Here is a 17,008-nt window from a genome sequence, read left to right as displayed (position 1 = left end):
CTAACACTTGGTTTAAGAATCATGATAGAAGGTTGTATACATGGAAGAACCCTGGAGATACTAAAAGGTATCAGATAGATTATATAATGGTAAGACAGAGATTTAGGAACCAGGTTTTAAATTGTAAGACATTTCCAGGGGCAGATGTGGGCTCTGACCACAATCTATTGGTTATGAGCTGTAGATTAAAAGTGAAGAAACTGCAAAAAGGCGGGAATTTAAGGAGATGGGACCTGGATAAACTGAAAGAACCAGAGGTTGTACAGAGTTTCAGGGAGAGCATAAGGGAACAATTGACAGGAATGGGGGAAAGAAATACAGTAGAAGAAGAATGGGTAGCTTTGAGGGATGAAGTAGTGAAGGCAGCAGAGGATCAAGTAGGTAAAAAGACGAGGGCTAGTAGAAATCCTTGGGTAACAGAAGAAATATTGAATTTAATTGATGAAAGGAGAAAATATAAAAATGCAGTAAATGAAGCAGGCAAAAAGGAATACAAACGTCTCAAAAATGAGATCGACAGGAAGTGCAAAATGGCTAAGCAGGGATGGCTAGAGGACAAATGTAAGAATGTAGAGGCTTATCTCACTAGGGGTAAGATAGATACTGCCTACAGGAAAATTAAAGAGACCTTTGGACAAAAGAGAACCACTTGTATGAACATCAAGAGCTCAGATGGAAACCCAGTTCTAAGCAAAGAAGGGAAAGCAGAAAGGTGGAAGGAGTATATAGAGGGTTTATACAAGGGCGATGTACTTGAGGACAATATTATGGAAATGGAAGAGGATGTAGATCAAGATGAAATGGAAGATACGATAATGCGTGAAGAGTTTGACAGAGCACTGAAAGACCTGAGTCGAAACAAGGCCCCCGGAGTAGACAACATTCCATTGGAACTACTGACGGCCTTGGGAGAGCCAGTCCTGACAAAACTCTACCATCTGGTGAGCAAGATGTATGAAACAGGCGAAATACCCTCAGACTTCAAGAAGAATATAATAATTCCAATCCCAAAGAAAGCAGGTGTTGACTGGTGTGAAAATTACCGAACTATCAGTTTAATAAGTCACAGCTGCAAAATACTAACAAGAATTATTTACAGACAAATGGAAAAACTGGTAGAAGCTGACCTCGGGGAAGATCAGTTTGGATTCCGTCAAAATGTTGGAACACGTGAGGCAACACTGACCTTACGACTTATCTTAGAAGAAAGATTAAGGAAAGGCAAACCTACGTTTCTAGCATTTGTAGACTTAGAGAAAGCTTTTGACAATGTTGACTGGAATACTCTCTTTCAAATTCTAAAGGTGGCAGGGGTAAAATACAGGGAGCGAAAGGCTATTTACAATTTGTACAGAAACCAGATGGCAGTTATAAGAGTCAAGGGACATGAAAGGGAAGCAGTGGTTGGGAAGGGAGTAAGACAGGGTTGTAGCCTATCCCCGATGTTATTCAATCTGTATATTGAACAAGCAGTAAAGGAAACAAAAGAAAAATTCGGAGTAGGTATTAAAATCCATGGAGAAGAAATAAAAACTTTGAGGTTCGCCGATGACATTGTAATTCTGTCAGAGACAGCAAAGGATTTGGAAGAGCAGTTGAATGGAATGGATGGTGTCTTGAAGGGAGGATATAAGATGAACATCAACAAAAGCAAAACGAGGATAATGGAATGTAGTCGAATTAAGTCAGGTGATGTTGAGGGTATTAGATTAGGAAATGAGACACTTAAAGTAGTAAAGGAGTTTTGTTATTTGGGGAGCAAAATAACTGATGATGGTCGAAGTAGAGAGGATATAAAATGTAGACTGGCAATGGCAAGGAAAGCGTTTCTGAAGAAGAGGAATTTGTTAACATCGAGTATTGATTTAAGTGTCAGGAAGTCATTTCTGAAAGTATTTGTATGGAGTGTAGCCATGTATGGAAGTGAAACATGGACGGTAAATAGTTTGGACAAGAAGAGAATAGAAGCTTTCGAAATGTGGTGCTACAGAAGAATGCTGAAGATTAGATGGGTAGATCACATAACTAATGAGGAAGTATTGAATAGGATTGGGGAGAAGAGAAGTTTGTGGCACAACTTGACCAGAAGAAGGGATCGGTTGGTAGGACATGTTCTGAGGCATCAAGGGATCACCAATTTAGTATTGGAGGGCAGCGCGGAGGGTAAAAATTGTAGGGGGAGACCAAGAGATGAATACACTAAGCAGATTCAGAAGGATGTAGGTTGCAGTAGGTACTGGGAGATGAAGATGCTTGCACAGGACAGAGTAGCATGGAGAGCTGCATCAAACCAGTCTCAGGACTGAAGACCACAACAACAACAGCACCAGTTGTGACCATTTTGACTGTGACACACGTTATTTTACAAACTGTATCACAGTTAAAACACTAGCCTAGCAACAAGTAAGTACATTTCATCTGTCCGAATCCACCTACCTCTCCTTTTCTTTCCAGTGAATGACAATAACTTACGCAGGATCAAATACCCTCACATCTCAGAACCATCCTATTGGTCTTAGCACAATTTCTCCCATCCTTTTCACTCTCCAAATTTAGGCTCTGTCAGTCAGTCCTCCTTATAGCCACATAATGCTTTCATTTGTCCACTTCCTGTGTTGTTTCATGTTTTCCTAGCACCATCTCAACCCAAACACACCCCTGCTCCATCTATCTGCATAAGTTCGGAAACATGTCCCTTTCCTAGCTAAAACACAGTGCCAGATACTGTTCCTTAACCCCTTGCTGTACCATTCAGTTTGATGCAATCTGCACCCAAGCAACTGGAGGTGATGCGGGCCAGAGGATGCGTGAGACAATTGCAGTACAAACCGACATGCAGATACCTGTTGTGTAGTCCCGAGCTCATTTATGTCACTGATACTACTCTTGCAGACATTAACATTAGTTTAATTCTTATTCTTTTTTTATTTGTATATTTGTAATACAATATTTCAAGCAATACATCCGAGTATAAACATAAATTTTTAGAAATAATCAATACTCTAATAGAACTTATTATCTTTATGGGTATCTTCAGAAGGAATGTAATAACACGATACCTAAATGTAGATATTGACATTAAAAAAATGTAATTACAAGAAGAAATGCTCCCCTTGAACAAATTTCCAAAAGGAAAATATATACAGTTCTAAAAATTAATAGTCCTGCACGACACGTTAATTTCAAAAGCATTGTGGTAGATGTCATGGCAATTTAAACTCTGTATATCCCCATGTCATTTCATTTCGTACTTTGTGCAAACTTTGCACAATGTGCTCTGAAATGAAGAGGTGTTCCACCGAGTGATGGTTTCCCACACTTTTCGTAGTCCATCAACTGGACATTTTTTAACATTTCCTCTGTTATATTTATTCATTAATCAACATTTCTTTCCTTTCTCTGACCACATATTGTTGTTTGAATAATGTACATATTGAATAGAGTAAAAACAAATGACCTGACTTTCTTTCCCACAAGTGTGATGTTTACATTACTGCGCAATTCGAACTACGTACACCGTATCTCCAAAATTGAAACCCTTGGTCTCCAACACCTGGAAGAGCACTAAGGCTACCTCCATATATTGTCCAACCTGTTGACATCCTACTCCCACCTTGGAGCATAAATACTCACCAAAACCTATCCTACCCACAGTGGACCTCCTTGTCCATCCCTCACAGCATCCAGACTCTGCCTAGCTGATGTTTTCAGTTTTGCTACATCCTTCAAACCTTCTTCCCAACACATCATGAAATCCAGAACTGAAAAAAACTTGAAACACTGTTTTTGACCTCTGCACAAAAAACCTCAATTCTAGAGAAGTTTCACTTCTATTGAAATGCCTCAGCTTCAGCCCCACACCCAAGTTTAACCAAGCTGGGCTTGTCAAAGACCTACTTTCTTCCTCCTGATCCCTGCAGTGGACACATTTCTTTGTTACTAACCTAATCCCAAAATAAAACTTTGCCTCTCCCAATTCATATCCATCCAACAGTGAACCCTCCCTCCCCACCTAATCACACCCCGGTTATCTTCCAGGAATTCCTTATCTCCCACTTGGCCTCACCATTGTTCACCAGGTCCCTCCCTAAAGACACTAACCTTTCAGCAGAAGAAAGGACAGCCACACACAAATTCAAGACAGATCCTGACCTAATCATCCTCACTGCAGACAAAGTCTCCATCACTGTTGTGATCAATCACAGTGAGACCCAACAGAACGCTTCTGCAACTGTCCGACACCTCCACCTACAAACTTAGTCATAGTGATCCTATCCCAAACATTAAGCATAACCTCCTATACCTACTTAAAATGTCAGAGCCATCCCAGAACCTCTCCCCTGAGTCCATCTCCCTTCTCAACCAATGACACCCTGCACACCAACCTTCTACATGCTCCCCAAGTTCTACAAATACAGCAATCCTGGATGACCCATTGTAGCTGGATATTGCACTTCTACTGAAAAAATTTTCACTCTACCAAAACCTTCAACCAATTGCCTGAAACCTTGCGTCTCATATCAAAGATACTAATCACTTGCTCTACTGACTTTCCACTAACCCCACCCTTTTACCTCCTAGACCCCTACTCACCACTGTTGATGCCACCTTCCTTGACACCAAAACCCCTCATGCTCATGGCCTTCTGACTTCAAACCCACAACTCATTCCTCATTAACCTTACCAACTATACCCTCACAAGTGATTATTTCTCCTGCAAATCTGCGGCACAGCCATGGACACTTGCACTGCAACCTCCTATGCCAACATTTGTAAGGCCATCTAGAGGAAATCTTCCTAGCCTACCAAAACCCCAAGCTCCCTGCCTGCTTCAGGTTAATTGATGATACCTTGATGATTTGAATTCAGGGTCAAGACTTCCTATCTTCATTCCTTCACAACCTCAACACTTTCTCTCCCATCTGCTTCATCTGGTCCTTCTCAACCCAATGTGCCACCTTCCTCCCTGCCTCTCCATTGCCTCCCCCTCTCCGATGGCTCCATCCACACCTCTGTCCATACTAAATCCACTAACTACCAACAGTACATGCATTTTGATAGCTGTCACACTGGTTGGCATATATGCAGTGATGAGAACTACCCTGCGCAGAATTCTGAAGGTCTCATGAGGACCCAAGCCCCCTCCTTACTCACCCCACCCTTGTCCACCTGCCAAATTGCAATCAGACATAGTGTGTCCACAAATGGCACAATGCAGATACAAATGAATTATTAGGTATCCAAAAAGTAATGTTCAATATTCAATTCTGCACAATTTCTCACCTGTGTTTTCAAAATCTCTGCTTCTCTTCTAATATGGTCTTCAGTTTTCACTATTTGGTTACTAGGACTCCGGGGCTCTGCTTCAATATTTTGCTTCGGTTCTTCAATTTTCGCCATGTTTTCGAACTTCTCACGTATGTTGGATGGCCTGAGAGATCCTGCACAGTGCAGAATAAACAGCAAATAAAATGCTTCTAAAGAAGTTTTATTGATTATTAACTTTATCAGGTAAGCAATATTCTTTTGAAGTGATTAATCCAATATGTTGTTACAGTCAACAAATTGCAAAGAATTTTCTGGATGTAAACAAAAATTCTACATAATTACAAATATTAATGTGACTGTGTTTCAAGAATTATTATCAACAGAAGACCATCAACCTGCAAATACAGAAATGAGGTATGTGTATTCACACAACTGAATTTTCTATCAGTGGTAGGTACTTTAGAAACAGTAAAAATTTTATGAAAAATTTTCTTATTTGACTCCTGAACTAGCAATCCTAACAATTTACCCATGACTGAATGGGATAACATACTCTCTGGGAGCTGCAGAATGGAATAAATTATATTACTATCTTTCTTAACTCAAATGCTACATGTGTGTCTCCAGACTTTGTTAACTTGGATAAATCTGTCACATAAAATAAATGTATGTCCTTTAACTCTGTTTAGAATTCATCAATGAATGCAGACTGCTGGGTCTTTTTTCTACTCACATTCACAAAAGAATGAAAGTTTCAAATTAAAATACAGAAATGTGCAGCATATCTATAAAACATGCAGCAACACAAGTTCCAGTTGCCTAGCTTGTACATTTTATAAAATTTGACAATATTCAGTACGTCTTACTTCTTTCTTCTGCAATCTGATGATGAGTCTGTCAAAATGGTTAATGTATAGCTGATGTTGATAAATAAAGTGTCATCTAGGCATTCTTTCATTGTTTAGGTGCACCATGATCAGTGTCTTACTTCATTTCAAGACTTCCTTATTTCTGTAATTTAACTCTGATATGCCAGAAAACAATTCGTCGATGTGAGAAAATTCTTCACGAGACCAGACTTTAGTCTACACAAAGAACAAAAATGATTCAGTGTTCATATTATCTATTTTCCTCTACGGGCATGAAAGTTGGACCATTGATCTAAATATTGAAAAATGATACGAGATTTTTGAAATTTATTTGTATTATTGTCTCTTGCATGTTCTTCATTGGGCAAAAAAAAAAAAAACTGCAACATATAATAAAACAAAGAAAGAGACAATGATTGGGACACATAATGAGAGGCAAGAGAGATCAATTATTACAGCTTATTACTGAAGGGAACATAAATGGCAAAAGAAAAACTCATGGCTGAAAGACGTTCAAAGATGACATAGTTGCACATTACAAGAAGCTTTCCATTCTGCACTGTCAGTATCAGAGCTAGCTATGTGTATAACCAGCCTCTGCTGGTGGAAGACTGCATGTTATGAAGAAGAAGATACTTGTACATACACCCCATCGCAGGATATGCAGTTAATAAAAAAGGCTTATTTAAAAAAAATGCTGTATTTTGCATATTTTGTTTTTGATAAGGTTGCAGTAGAACTGAAAATTTTTAATGACAAACTCCTGATTTTTTAAATCTAAGTTCACAGGCTTCCTTGTGGCACAATCCTTTTATTCTGTTGGTTGATTTGGGTGGGGGTGGGGTGGGGGGAGGGGTGAGGGGTGTGTGTGTGGGGGGGGGGGGGGGAGACCAAACAGCGAGGTCACTAGTCCCATCAGACTAGGGAAGGATTAGGAAGGAAGTCTACCACATAATACGTTTATTGTATGTATAAAAGGAAACATGTATTTCAGGCCACTGATGATGCTTCCCAAATAAAAGAAGCAAATTGCAAATGGCTACAGACAAACTGCCTTCATTTAGTTGCATAGATGGTACATACCTACACGAATATGTAGAGAGATAGCCAACAATGATTTATAATCATGAAGTCAACATGATGTACTACACTGTAAGCTGACACTTACAGATTTTTAAGTAAGCTGTAACCACATGACTTGCACATAGCCCTTCTTTAACAGCATCAGACAGACTGGCTTGGAGTGAGTGATGCATTTTGTACAGAGAGAAAGAATACTTTGTGGTGGTCCCTGTTTGCTCTTTGTCACAACACATTCCCCAGCTGTTTTCTCTCCTGGCAACTGCCAGCACTTGGGCACATTCAGTTTCATTCCTGACATTCTCCTGAGTAACTGACTTAAGGTAACTATAACTGCCTTGCTTACGCATGTGTTATTTGTAATGTTTCCTCTATCACATCCATAAGTAAAACCATAATGCTGTACCAGTTGGTACAATATGTGTACTAACAACAAAATTAACACAAAATATTCAACAAATATGCTGAAGCACCCACAAACAGATAGAATCAATAGAATGATGCAAGTGGCTGGTGCATCAATAAGAAAACTCCCACATGCTAGTGTGCATCTCTTCACCACCCATCCACACAGCTGCATGTCACTCTAATACCATGCAAGATTTAGTGACTATTCTCCAATGTTTAAATAAGATGGAAGAGCAGTACACATCTAAAATAAAACCTGCATGTCTTACAGGTGTAGTCTGAAGTAAAACCAAAGTACTGAAGTACAAATAAAGTGTGATAAAGTACAGCACTAATGCTTAATAACAATAATAATAATAATAATAATAATAACAATAAATGACTCACCAACATCTGGTTTCACTTTTTCATAATTTGTTCCTACTTTTTCTGGTTTTGCATTGAAATCATGTGCTGATTTATCAACTCGGTCTGTCTGGAGTCCAAATTTTCCACCAAATCCCTGAAACATTAAAGTAATGTTTCATATGTATTTCTGACACAGATAAAAAAAAATAAACAAAAGAACTAATGTCTGGAATAACTATTTGGCTGGTGCCTGGAGAAAAGAGTGGCTAAGACTTGCAAGCATAATACCAGCTCGAAACACACATGATAATATACCTCTGTGGTATACATAGTTAAGAAGTGTTATTTAGTTTCATTTGGACATAACTGATATAGTTTAAGAATATTTGCATAAAAATATTAAAGTTCTGCTTCTTTATTTCACTTTCTTGTGAGAATGCTTTCAAATTTGTTTATAGGTTTAATAATTCACAAGTGAAATTGTAACTCACTATAGAAACTTTTGAAATGTGCCAACAATAGCACAAACTATTTATATATATTAAACACAGAACCAGACATATTCTCTGACTACCATTAATATTATAGTAACTATACAGACATTCATCTGAAGTGACAATAGAAAATTTGGGCCATGACCAGAACAAGAATTTGAAGGTCCTACTTTTCACAAGTAGCTGCTGTATCATTAAGCTATCCAAGCATCCCTCCTGGCTCAAACCAATTCTCAATCTCATTTATGTTCTGTGGGAACCACTAGCTGCTTCCATGGGTTCATGGCTACAGCATGAGATTCCAAATATGACAAATTTAAGTCACAAAGCAATGACTATAGTTACGAAGTAATCAACTTCATGGAATACAAACGACAAATTTAAATGAAATAATAAATTTTTATTTAAATATGGTTTGAGAGCATAGCTCTCACATATTTATCCTGAAAATCATACTGAGTAATGTGGCAGATTGAGACAAACTGGGAGAGAAACTTCCTTTAAAGATGTTAGGTGTACACCAGCAGTCCAAGAAGTTTTGAGACTGGATTAATAAAAAAATCAGAGAAAATTTAAGATTGTTGTTTTAATGCTGTAGGTATTCTACATAGCCTCCCCACACAATAGTACAACACACAGTATGTTCATACAACCACGTGAAGCTTTCAGGAAAGCCATCCTTCAGGATGATGATAAACTTGCACGCCATGTTGGCCTGAATATGGATTATGTTATCAAAGTGTTCAACCTTCATGTTAATTTTATTTTTGGGTATAATAAAAGTCACTCAGTGCCAAACCAGGCATGTATGAAGCATGATTGAGACTAGCACTTGTTTTTTCATTAGGAACTGCACTACAACTGCAGCTATGTGATTGGATGTATTGTCTCATGCAGTACAAAGAAATCCCTCCCTTCCACTGTTGCACAACAGATTCCCGATACCAAATAATACTGGGTATTTTCAGTGGTGCCAGTGGAAAAACTCCCTGTGGATAATGCTATGAACACCAAAAAAGACAATGAGCATTGTCTTCACTTTTTATTCTGTCATTCCCACCTTCTTTGGTCTTCGCAATCCATCAAAGGCACATTCTGCACTTTATTCTTTGTGGTAGGTTTGTATTGATAACCTCAAGTCTCATCACTTGCGATGATTTTTTTCCACAACAAAATTGTCCATGTTTTGCATTTCAATCAAGATGTGGCAAGCTTCCATGTATCGTCCTTTTTGTTCAGGAGACAAGCTGTGTGGGACAAACTTTTCACAGACTTTTCTCTTCTTCAAAACATTGTGCAGAATGTCTTGAGCATTTGATTTGGAGATGTTCGGTTCTTCATTGATAGCTCTGCATGAGAGATGATGGTCAGTTTGCAAAAGATCATGAATTTTCTCAATATTTCAGTCAGATGAACTTGAGGTGGGACACTCTGAGCTCCCTTTATTCTTGAGTGACACTGATCTTCCTTTAAAATGTTTAAGCCACTCAAACACTCGTGCACAACTTAAACAATTATTGCCATAAGTATTTTTCATTGACTCAAATGTCTCCATGGCTGTAGTAACAAGTAAAACACATAATCAAATCACTGCTTGTCGCGCCACTGTGATTTGTGAAACAACAAAGTCGACTCGCTACAGCCACACATCCACTACTTAACACTTCCTGCTCACAACCGACCAGTCAAATGCACATCTCTTGCTTACAGCTGCTAGCTCAAGCTGCCACCACAGCTACCGTGCTGACGTCAATTAGGCATCAGGAATAAAATCCATCTTGGAACTTTTTGGATGGATGTTGTACATGAAGTGAAAGCAGATAATGCTTTATTTGAAAACATCTATACTGGGCACAAAAAAAATCTATATGCATTTGTACCTATTGTATAAAATTGTAAATGAGAAAAAGCAAAAATCTAAATACATTTTTGGATGTTTTGTTTTCAGAGCAGCCACATTAGGGCAAGAAGGACATCTCTGATTTCAGCCCCCCACCCCAGCATGGGTGGGAGGGGGTAGGGAGGGGGCACTGTCCTGTCCACCTTTTACCCCTGGGAAGGTTCCCTGGTACTCATTTGATAGCAGCCTACATGGATGTGGGCCCATCATGGAGGGTCTGGAATGAGGAAAAATCCCTGTTCCTATTCATGGTGGGACCCAGGGCATCCAGGGCTGGAGTTTAGTGCTCTACCTACCACACCACACAGGTAAATACATCAGAAAACATATGTATTTTGCTTACATACTTCAAAGAAAACCTGTTCAGTATCTGTCAAAAAGAGATATAATTGAGTGCGAAGGCTTGTAACAAGTTTCTTAATGTTCTCTGTATCTAATAAACAACATGTTACTAAACAGTGCTTCCAAAGAATAAACAAGTTTTGCTCATAACGTCTACGATATGGAGGGGATACGTAAATATGACAAAGAAATGATACTATATTTAACTGTAAATTCAAAGAAAATCTGTTAAAAATCCTAATCAAACTGGTTGCAAGAAGAAATGCCCGAACCACCAAAAAAGTCCACAGAGCTGACTTTACATTCAACTCGTGTGCAGAGTGTATCAATTTGTTTTCACTACATTCCTATTCTCAGTTTAATTTTTGTGCAATGGAAGAATGAATAAATAAAAAAGAAATAGAAATGTTCAGAATGTAACCATACGTACAAATTAATTTGCGACGTGAACGTATAACGATTCGTTCCACATCATTACGATCTATCTGGGTGATCCACGGAACGTGTTACTAACTAAACTTAGCTAAACTGAGACAAACATCTTTCATATAAATATCACGATCTTTCCTCAGCAATTACATTGCAACCAGACAGTGCCACAGATTGTACAAGTCTTGTTCTTACAAAAGAATATGTGATTTTCATCGAGTAATGAAGGATTAGTGAAATATCTGATTATCAAAATGATTTATACGCTATGTAGAAAGAAACGATATAAACTGAATCGTGTAGAAAGACAACACACTATATTTATTGCAGTGCACGTAGACTCTACCAATTGGAGTTTGACAGTTGCACCAGACTGACAACTGTATATAGGACACGGCTCAGTTCTTACTGAAGTCAGCTGAAAAGAATAAGGGTACACAATGAGACTAATTTAGTGTGAAAGCCATTTTATGTGGCTTACATTGCATCTTTGCAATGTCAAGAAAATTAAAACCTACTGGGCACCGAGTGACTTTATACGCGAATACACAACATGGCTGTGAAAAAGTGATTGGATTTCAAGTCTATCGAAGTTTACGTTACGCAGTTTGTGACTACCAGTTAAGGGATTTACCTGTTTATGATCCGTTTGACTTTCATGTTGATGAAGATTTTCATGATGATCCCAACCAACTGCTGACTTATCTTGCCTGTCAGCTTGGACTCCAAATTTTCCACCAAAACCAACAGCATAATCTAGAAAAATCAGAATCAAAATAACCTGCCAGAAATCACAGTTTAGTGTTTTGCAATTATCAAAGCATCATGGTAAATGAGTCTCTGAATATTCCAAAATGAAAAGAGTAGGATAAAGCATGAGCTTCCTGCACTTACTTCATAATCAAATTAAACAATGAAGGGAGCAATTGCTGTTGTGTTTCAAGTAGTGCAGGTACTTTTGTCTCAAATGACGAAAGGTTAGGGACTTTCAAAGGAAGATGCAGCCTAGCACAGTATACGCCAAAGATACCGGCCCCTCACTACAGGTTGCTCTTTAAACAACAAGTTGCCGGTGAGCGACACGCACTATAGTCCGATACACAAACTACTGTGGTCCGCGAAGGTTGAGGCTCGGACAGGGACTGCAATGTTGCCAAATCTGTACATGTGTAGAGGGGCTTTGTACTTGAAGAAAGTGTGTAGCGTGCATTTATGTCTGTCGTTTGCTTATATAGTATTTGTCGCTTACCACCATTCTCAGCCGTGACAACTTGCAACAAAAGGAATAAAAATTCACTAACTAACTCGCTACACTCACGTCTAACACTCGTTCTGGCTACAGCGTTCAGAGCCGAGTGCTCAGAACACTACCGAATGTTCACTGGCTGACGTAGAATGTGTAATGTCAGGTGTACAAAATGAATCTAAACTCGACTGCCATCATTTGTGACTCGTACTAGAATTTCCCACACCGGCAAAAAGTGTGACAATCGAGGTGAAATTTCATGAAAGAGTTGATTTTGATATTACTTCTAAATTCAGTATGTCGTTAACACATATAGTCACAAATAATGGCAGCCCTGCTAGAAAATATATGACAATATCGATCAGTCGGTCGGTCGGTTTAAAGGCGGGAGAAGGGACCGAACTACGTGGTCATCGGTCCCTTGTTCCGAATAAAACGAGGCCAGAAGTGTGAGAATAAAATGGATGAAACATGTAACACAAAACGGAAAGAAAGGAAAAGCCACAAGAACGAAGGGAAGGTAACGAACACTAAAAGGAATGAAAGAGGACGAGAAAACAGCGGAGAGACACTAGAAACAGAAGAGAGTAAAACAAGAAAGCAGATTACAGTGGCTGGCCAACCACCAGAATAAAAAGGGAAAGCCAGTCACTCTCAACACATTAAAACCCCCACCCTAAAAGTACTAGGGTGGAGGCCACAGAGGGACAAAGGACACGCGCTAAAACCTGCATAGAAGTATAATACTCACTCTCACGGATAAAACGTAAAACTAAAGCTGCTGTGGAGGCACTGTTGCCCAACACCGAAGGCAGGCTGCTGGGAAAGTTAAAAGTCTGCCGCCGAGCGGCTATAAGTGGGCAGTCCGGCAAGAGATGGACGACTGTCATTTGGGAGCCAGAGCGACACTGAAGCGGGTCCTCGTGACGGAGTTGGTAACCGTGCATTAGCCACGTAAGGCTAATGCGGAGCCGGCTGAGGACAACTGGTTCCCTGCGAGAGGCCTGCGTGGAAGACTTCCACACATTCACTGTCTCCTTAATGACACACAGTTTGTCGAGCATGCTGTTATGCCAGTCCGTATCCCAAAGCCGGAAAACCCTGTGGTGTAAGACAGAACGCAGGTCAGCTTCGGAGATGCCTACCTCCAGAATGTGGTTTCCGCGTCGCCTGTTTGGCCAGCCTGTCAGCAAGTTCGTTGCCGGGGACTCCGAACTGTCCTGGGGTCCACACAAACACCGCGGAACGGAGGGACTTTTCCAGGGCATAGATAGACTCCTGAATGGACGCTACCAGAGAGTAGTGAGGGTAACACTAGTCGATAGCTCGTAGGCTGCTCAATGAGTCAGTACACAGGCAAGAGCACGAGATATGGGCACCAGCTCTGCAGTGAAAACACTACAGCCAATTGGCAAGGAGTGCTGCTCAATACGTCACCAATAAACATATGTGAAGCCTATGTGACCATCAATCATTGAGCCGTCGGTGTAAACCACTTCAGAGCCCCGTAACACGTCAAGAATTGAGAGGAAGTGACAGCAGAGAGTGGCAGAGTTAACAGAGTCCTTAGGGCCACGCAAAAGGTCCAGACGAGGCTGTGGCTGAGACGTACACCATGGAGGCATATGTAAACAGACCGCAAGTAGAGGTGGTAAAGGGAAGGACTCCAGTTTGGAGAGAAGGGACTGCATGTGAAACGGAATCGTTAGCCCCGATCTGGGCCGCCGATGCAGGGGATAGACTGCCGTGGGCGGGAAAAGGAGGCGGTAATTCGGATGCTCAGGGGAACGATGAATGTGTGCTGTGTAACTGGCGAGCAGTCTGATCTTCAGTGGAGGGACACCAGCCTCCACCGGTACGCGGGTCACCGGACTCGTCCTAAAAGCTCCTGTCGCTAATTGAACCCCGCAGTGGTGCACAGGGTCAAGTAAATGCAATGCTGAGGGCACTGCCGAACCATAAACCACACTTCCACGGTAAATTCGGGATTGGACAAGAGCTCTGTAGAGCTGCAGCAGCGTAGAGTGATCTGCACCCCAATTAGTGTTGCTCAGGCAACAGAGGGCATTGAGGTGCTGCCACCACTTCTGTTTAGGCTGACGAAGATGAGGGAGCGAAGTCAATCGAGCGTCAAAAACCAGTCCTAGGAACTGATATGTCTCCACTACAGTGAGTGGATCGTCACTAAGGTAAAGTGCGGGTTCCGGATGAACGGTAAGACGCCGACAGAAGTGCGAGACACACGACGTTGTGGCTGAAAACTGGAAACCGTGGCTAGAGCCCGTGACTGTGCCTCATGGATGGCTCCCTGGAGGCACCGCTCGGCAACAACAGTACTGGAGCGGCAGTACGATATGCAGAAGTCGTCTGCACACAGAGAAGGTGAGACGGAGGGCCTGACAGCTGCTGCTAGACCATTAATGGCCACTAAAAATAGAGAGACACTCAATACAGAGCACTATGGGACTCCATTCTTCTGGATGTGGATGGAACTATGGGAGTCACCAACTTGGACACGGAAAGTATGGAGCGACAGGAAGTTTTGGATACACTCGTACAACGTGGCAAGGATATGATGTCACCAAGTCATGTTGTATGCTTTACGTAAGTCAAAAAAGACAGCAATCAGGTGTTGCTGTCTGGAAAAGGCTGTTCGGATGGCAGACTTGATGGACACGAGATCATCATTGGTAGAGCCGCCCTGACATGGAGCCAGCAAGCCACGTGACTCCAGGACCCAACCCTACAGCCGACATACCGTACGTTCCAGCAGCTTACAAAGAACACTGGTGAGGCTGATGGGCCAATAGCTATCCACATCAAGCGGATTTTTACCAGGTTTGAGCACCAGAATGATGGTGCTCTCCCGCCATTGCGATGGAAAGATGCCATTGCACCAGATCTGGTTGAAGATGACGAGAAGATGTAGTCAGATGAGAGATGTTTAATCATCTGGCTGTGGATGCAATCAGTCCCAGGAGCTGTGTCGGGGCAATGTGCAAGGGCACCGAGTAGCTCCCACTCTGTAAATGGGGTGTTACAGGATTCACTGCAGCGTGTAGTGAATGAGAGGATGTTCCCTTCCAGCCACCGTTTGGGTGTGCGGAAGGCTGGAGGGTAATTCTCTGATGCAGAGGCTCGAGCAAAGTGCTCGGCAATCGCATTTGCATTGGTACATAACTCGCCATTTATGGTAACACCGGGGACAGCTGTTGGGGCCTGGTATCCAAAAAGACATTTGATCTATACTCAGACTTGGGAATGTGACATGTGGCACCCAATGGTGGAGACGTATCTCCCCCAACACTCCTTCTTCTGTCGTTTGATATGGTAGCGAACACGGGAACGGAGCCGTTTAAAGGCTTTGAGGTGCTCCAGGAAAGGGTGCCGTTTATGCCGTTGTAGAGCTCACTGACACTCCTCAATTGCTTCAGCAACTCCCGTCAACCACCAAGGGACTGCCTTATGCCTCGGGCACCCTAAAGAGCGAGGGATCGCGTTTTCTGCCGCAGGAACAATTGTGCTAGTCACCTGCTCAACCATCACATTGATGTTACCGTGTGGGGGAGATTCAGCAGTGACAGCAGAGGTGAAAGTTCCCCAGTCCACCTTGTTCAAAGCCCATCTGGGCATGCGTCCATGTGCCTGACACTGGGGCAGTGACAGGAAGATGGGGAAGTGGTCACTACCACACAGGTCATCGTGTGCTCTCCAGTGGATAGATGGGAGAAGTCCTGGGCTGCAAATCGATAAATCAATGGCTGAGTAACTACCATGAGCCACACTGAAATGTGTGGCGGCCCCAGTATTTAAGAGGCAGAGGTTGAGGTCGAATTATGACAGTAAAGTTTCAACAACTCTGCCTCGGCCAGTAAGCATGGTACCACCCCACAAGGGGTTATGGGCATTAAAATCTCCCAGGAGTAGGAAAGGTTTATGGAGTTGATCAATCAGTGCATCTGGAGGAAGATACACAGTGCAGACAGTTATTTCCTTCATCGTCCTTATTCTGACAGCCACAGCTTCAAGAGGGGTTTGAAGGGGCACATGTTCACTACAGACAGAGTTTAAGACATAAACGCAAACTCCACCTGACACTTGATTATAGTTGCTACGGTTCCTGTAATATTCCTTATAGCCGCAGAGGGCAGAGGTCTGCATTGCTGGGAACCAGGTTTCCTGGAGGGCAATGCAGATAGCAGGTGTAAAGCTTAACAGTTGCTGTAGCTCAGCCAGGCAGTGGAAAAAACTGCCACAATTCCACTGGAGGATGACATCGTGAGACTGGGAAGGCATGGAAGCTTCAATGAGGAAGTTTACGCCTCAGAGTCACCTGCTGCCACCAATTTATTGTCTGAGCAGTATATATCCATTGTGTCTGAGGGTCTGGTGAGATCTAGGTCCTCAGCGGATGCCAAAACCTCCACCCGATCCTCAGCCCCAGAGTTTGTAGATAGAATTGATGTGGGTGCCACCACAATTTTCTTGGCCTTGGAGGTTTTCTTTTGGCTTTCTCTCACTATTCCTTGGGTTTCCCTGGCTGGGAGGACTTCTCTGGCTCAGTATCTGGGTCTTAGGATGAGCGTGAAGCCCTACGACCAGCTGCTTTTGGGCTCTTCAGCCA

At 41.8% G+C, this 17,008-nt stretch overlaps 1 protein-coding gene across 1 annotated transcript in view; it reads right to left on the bottom strand.

Moving 5' to 3' along the window:
- Positions 1-17,008, bottom strand: part of LOC126185132 (src substrate cortactin-like) — a 158,592-nt gene that overhangs the window by 41,675 nt on the left and 99,909 nt on the right. Inside the window, exons 7-9 of the mRNA XM_049927959.1 lie at positions 11,773-11,894; positions 8,013-8,127; positions 5,284-5,441 (exon numbers count right to left, since the gene is read on the bottom strand). Of these exons, the coding sequence (XP_049783916.1) occupies positions 5,284-5,441; positions 8,013-8,127; positions 11,773-11,894 (395 nt within the window). The remainder of the gene's footprint in view (positions 1-5,283; positions 5,442-8,012; positions 8,128-11,772; positions 11,895-17,008) is intronic.

Source organism: Schistocerca cancellata, chromosome 4 (genome assembly GCF_023864275.1).
Source record: "Schistocerca cancellata isolate TAMUIC-IGC-003103 chromosome 4, iqSchCanc2.1, whole genome shotgun sequence".
Taxonomy (NCBI): Eukaryota; Metazoa; Arthropoda; class Insecta; order Orthoptera; family Acrididae; genus Schistocerca; species Schistocerca cancellata.
Note: the sequence above shows the minus strand (reverse complement) of the source record. Positions and strands in the feature narration are given on the sequence as shown.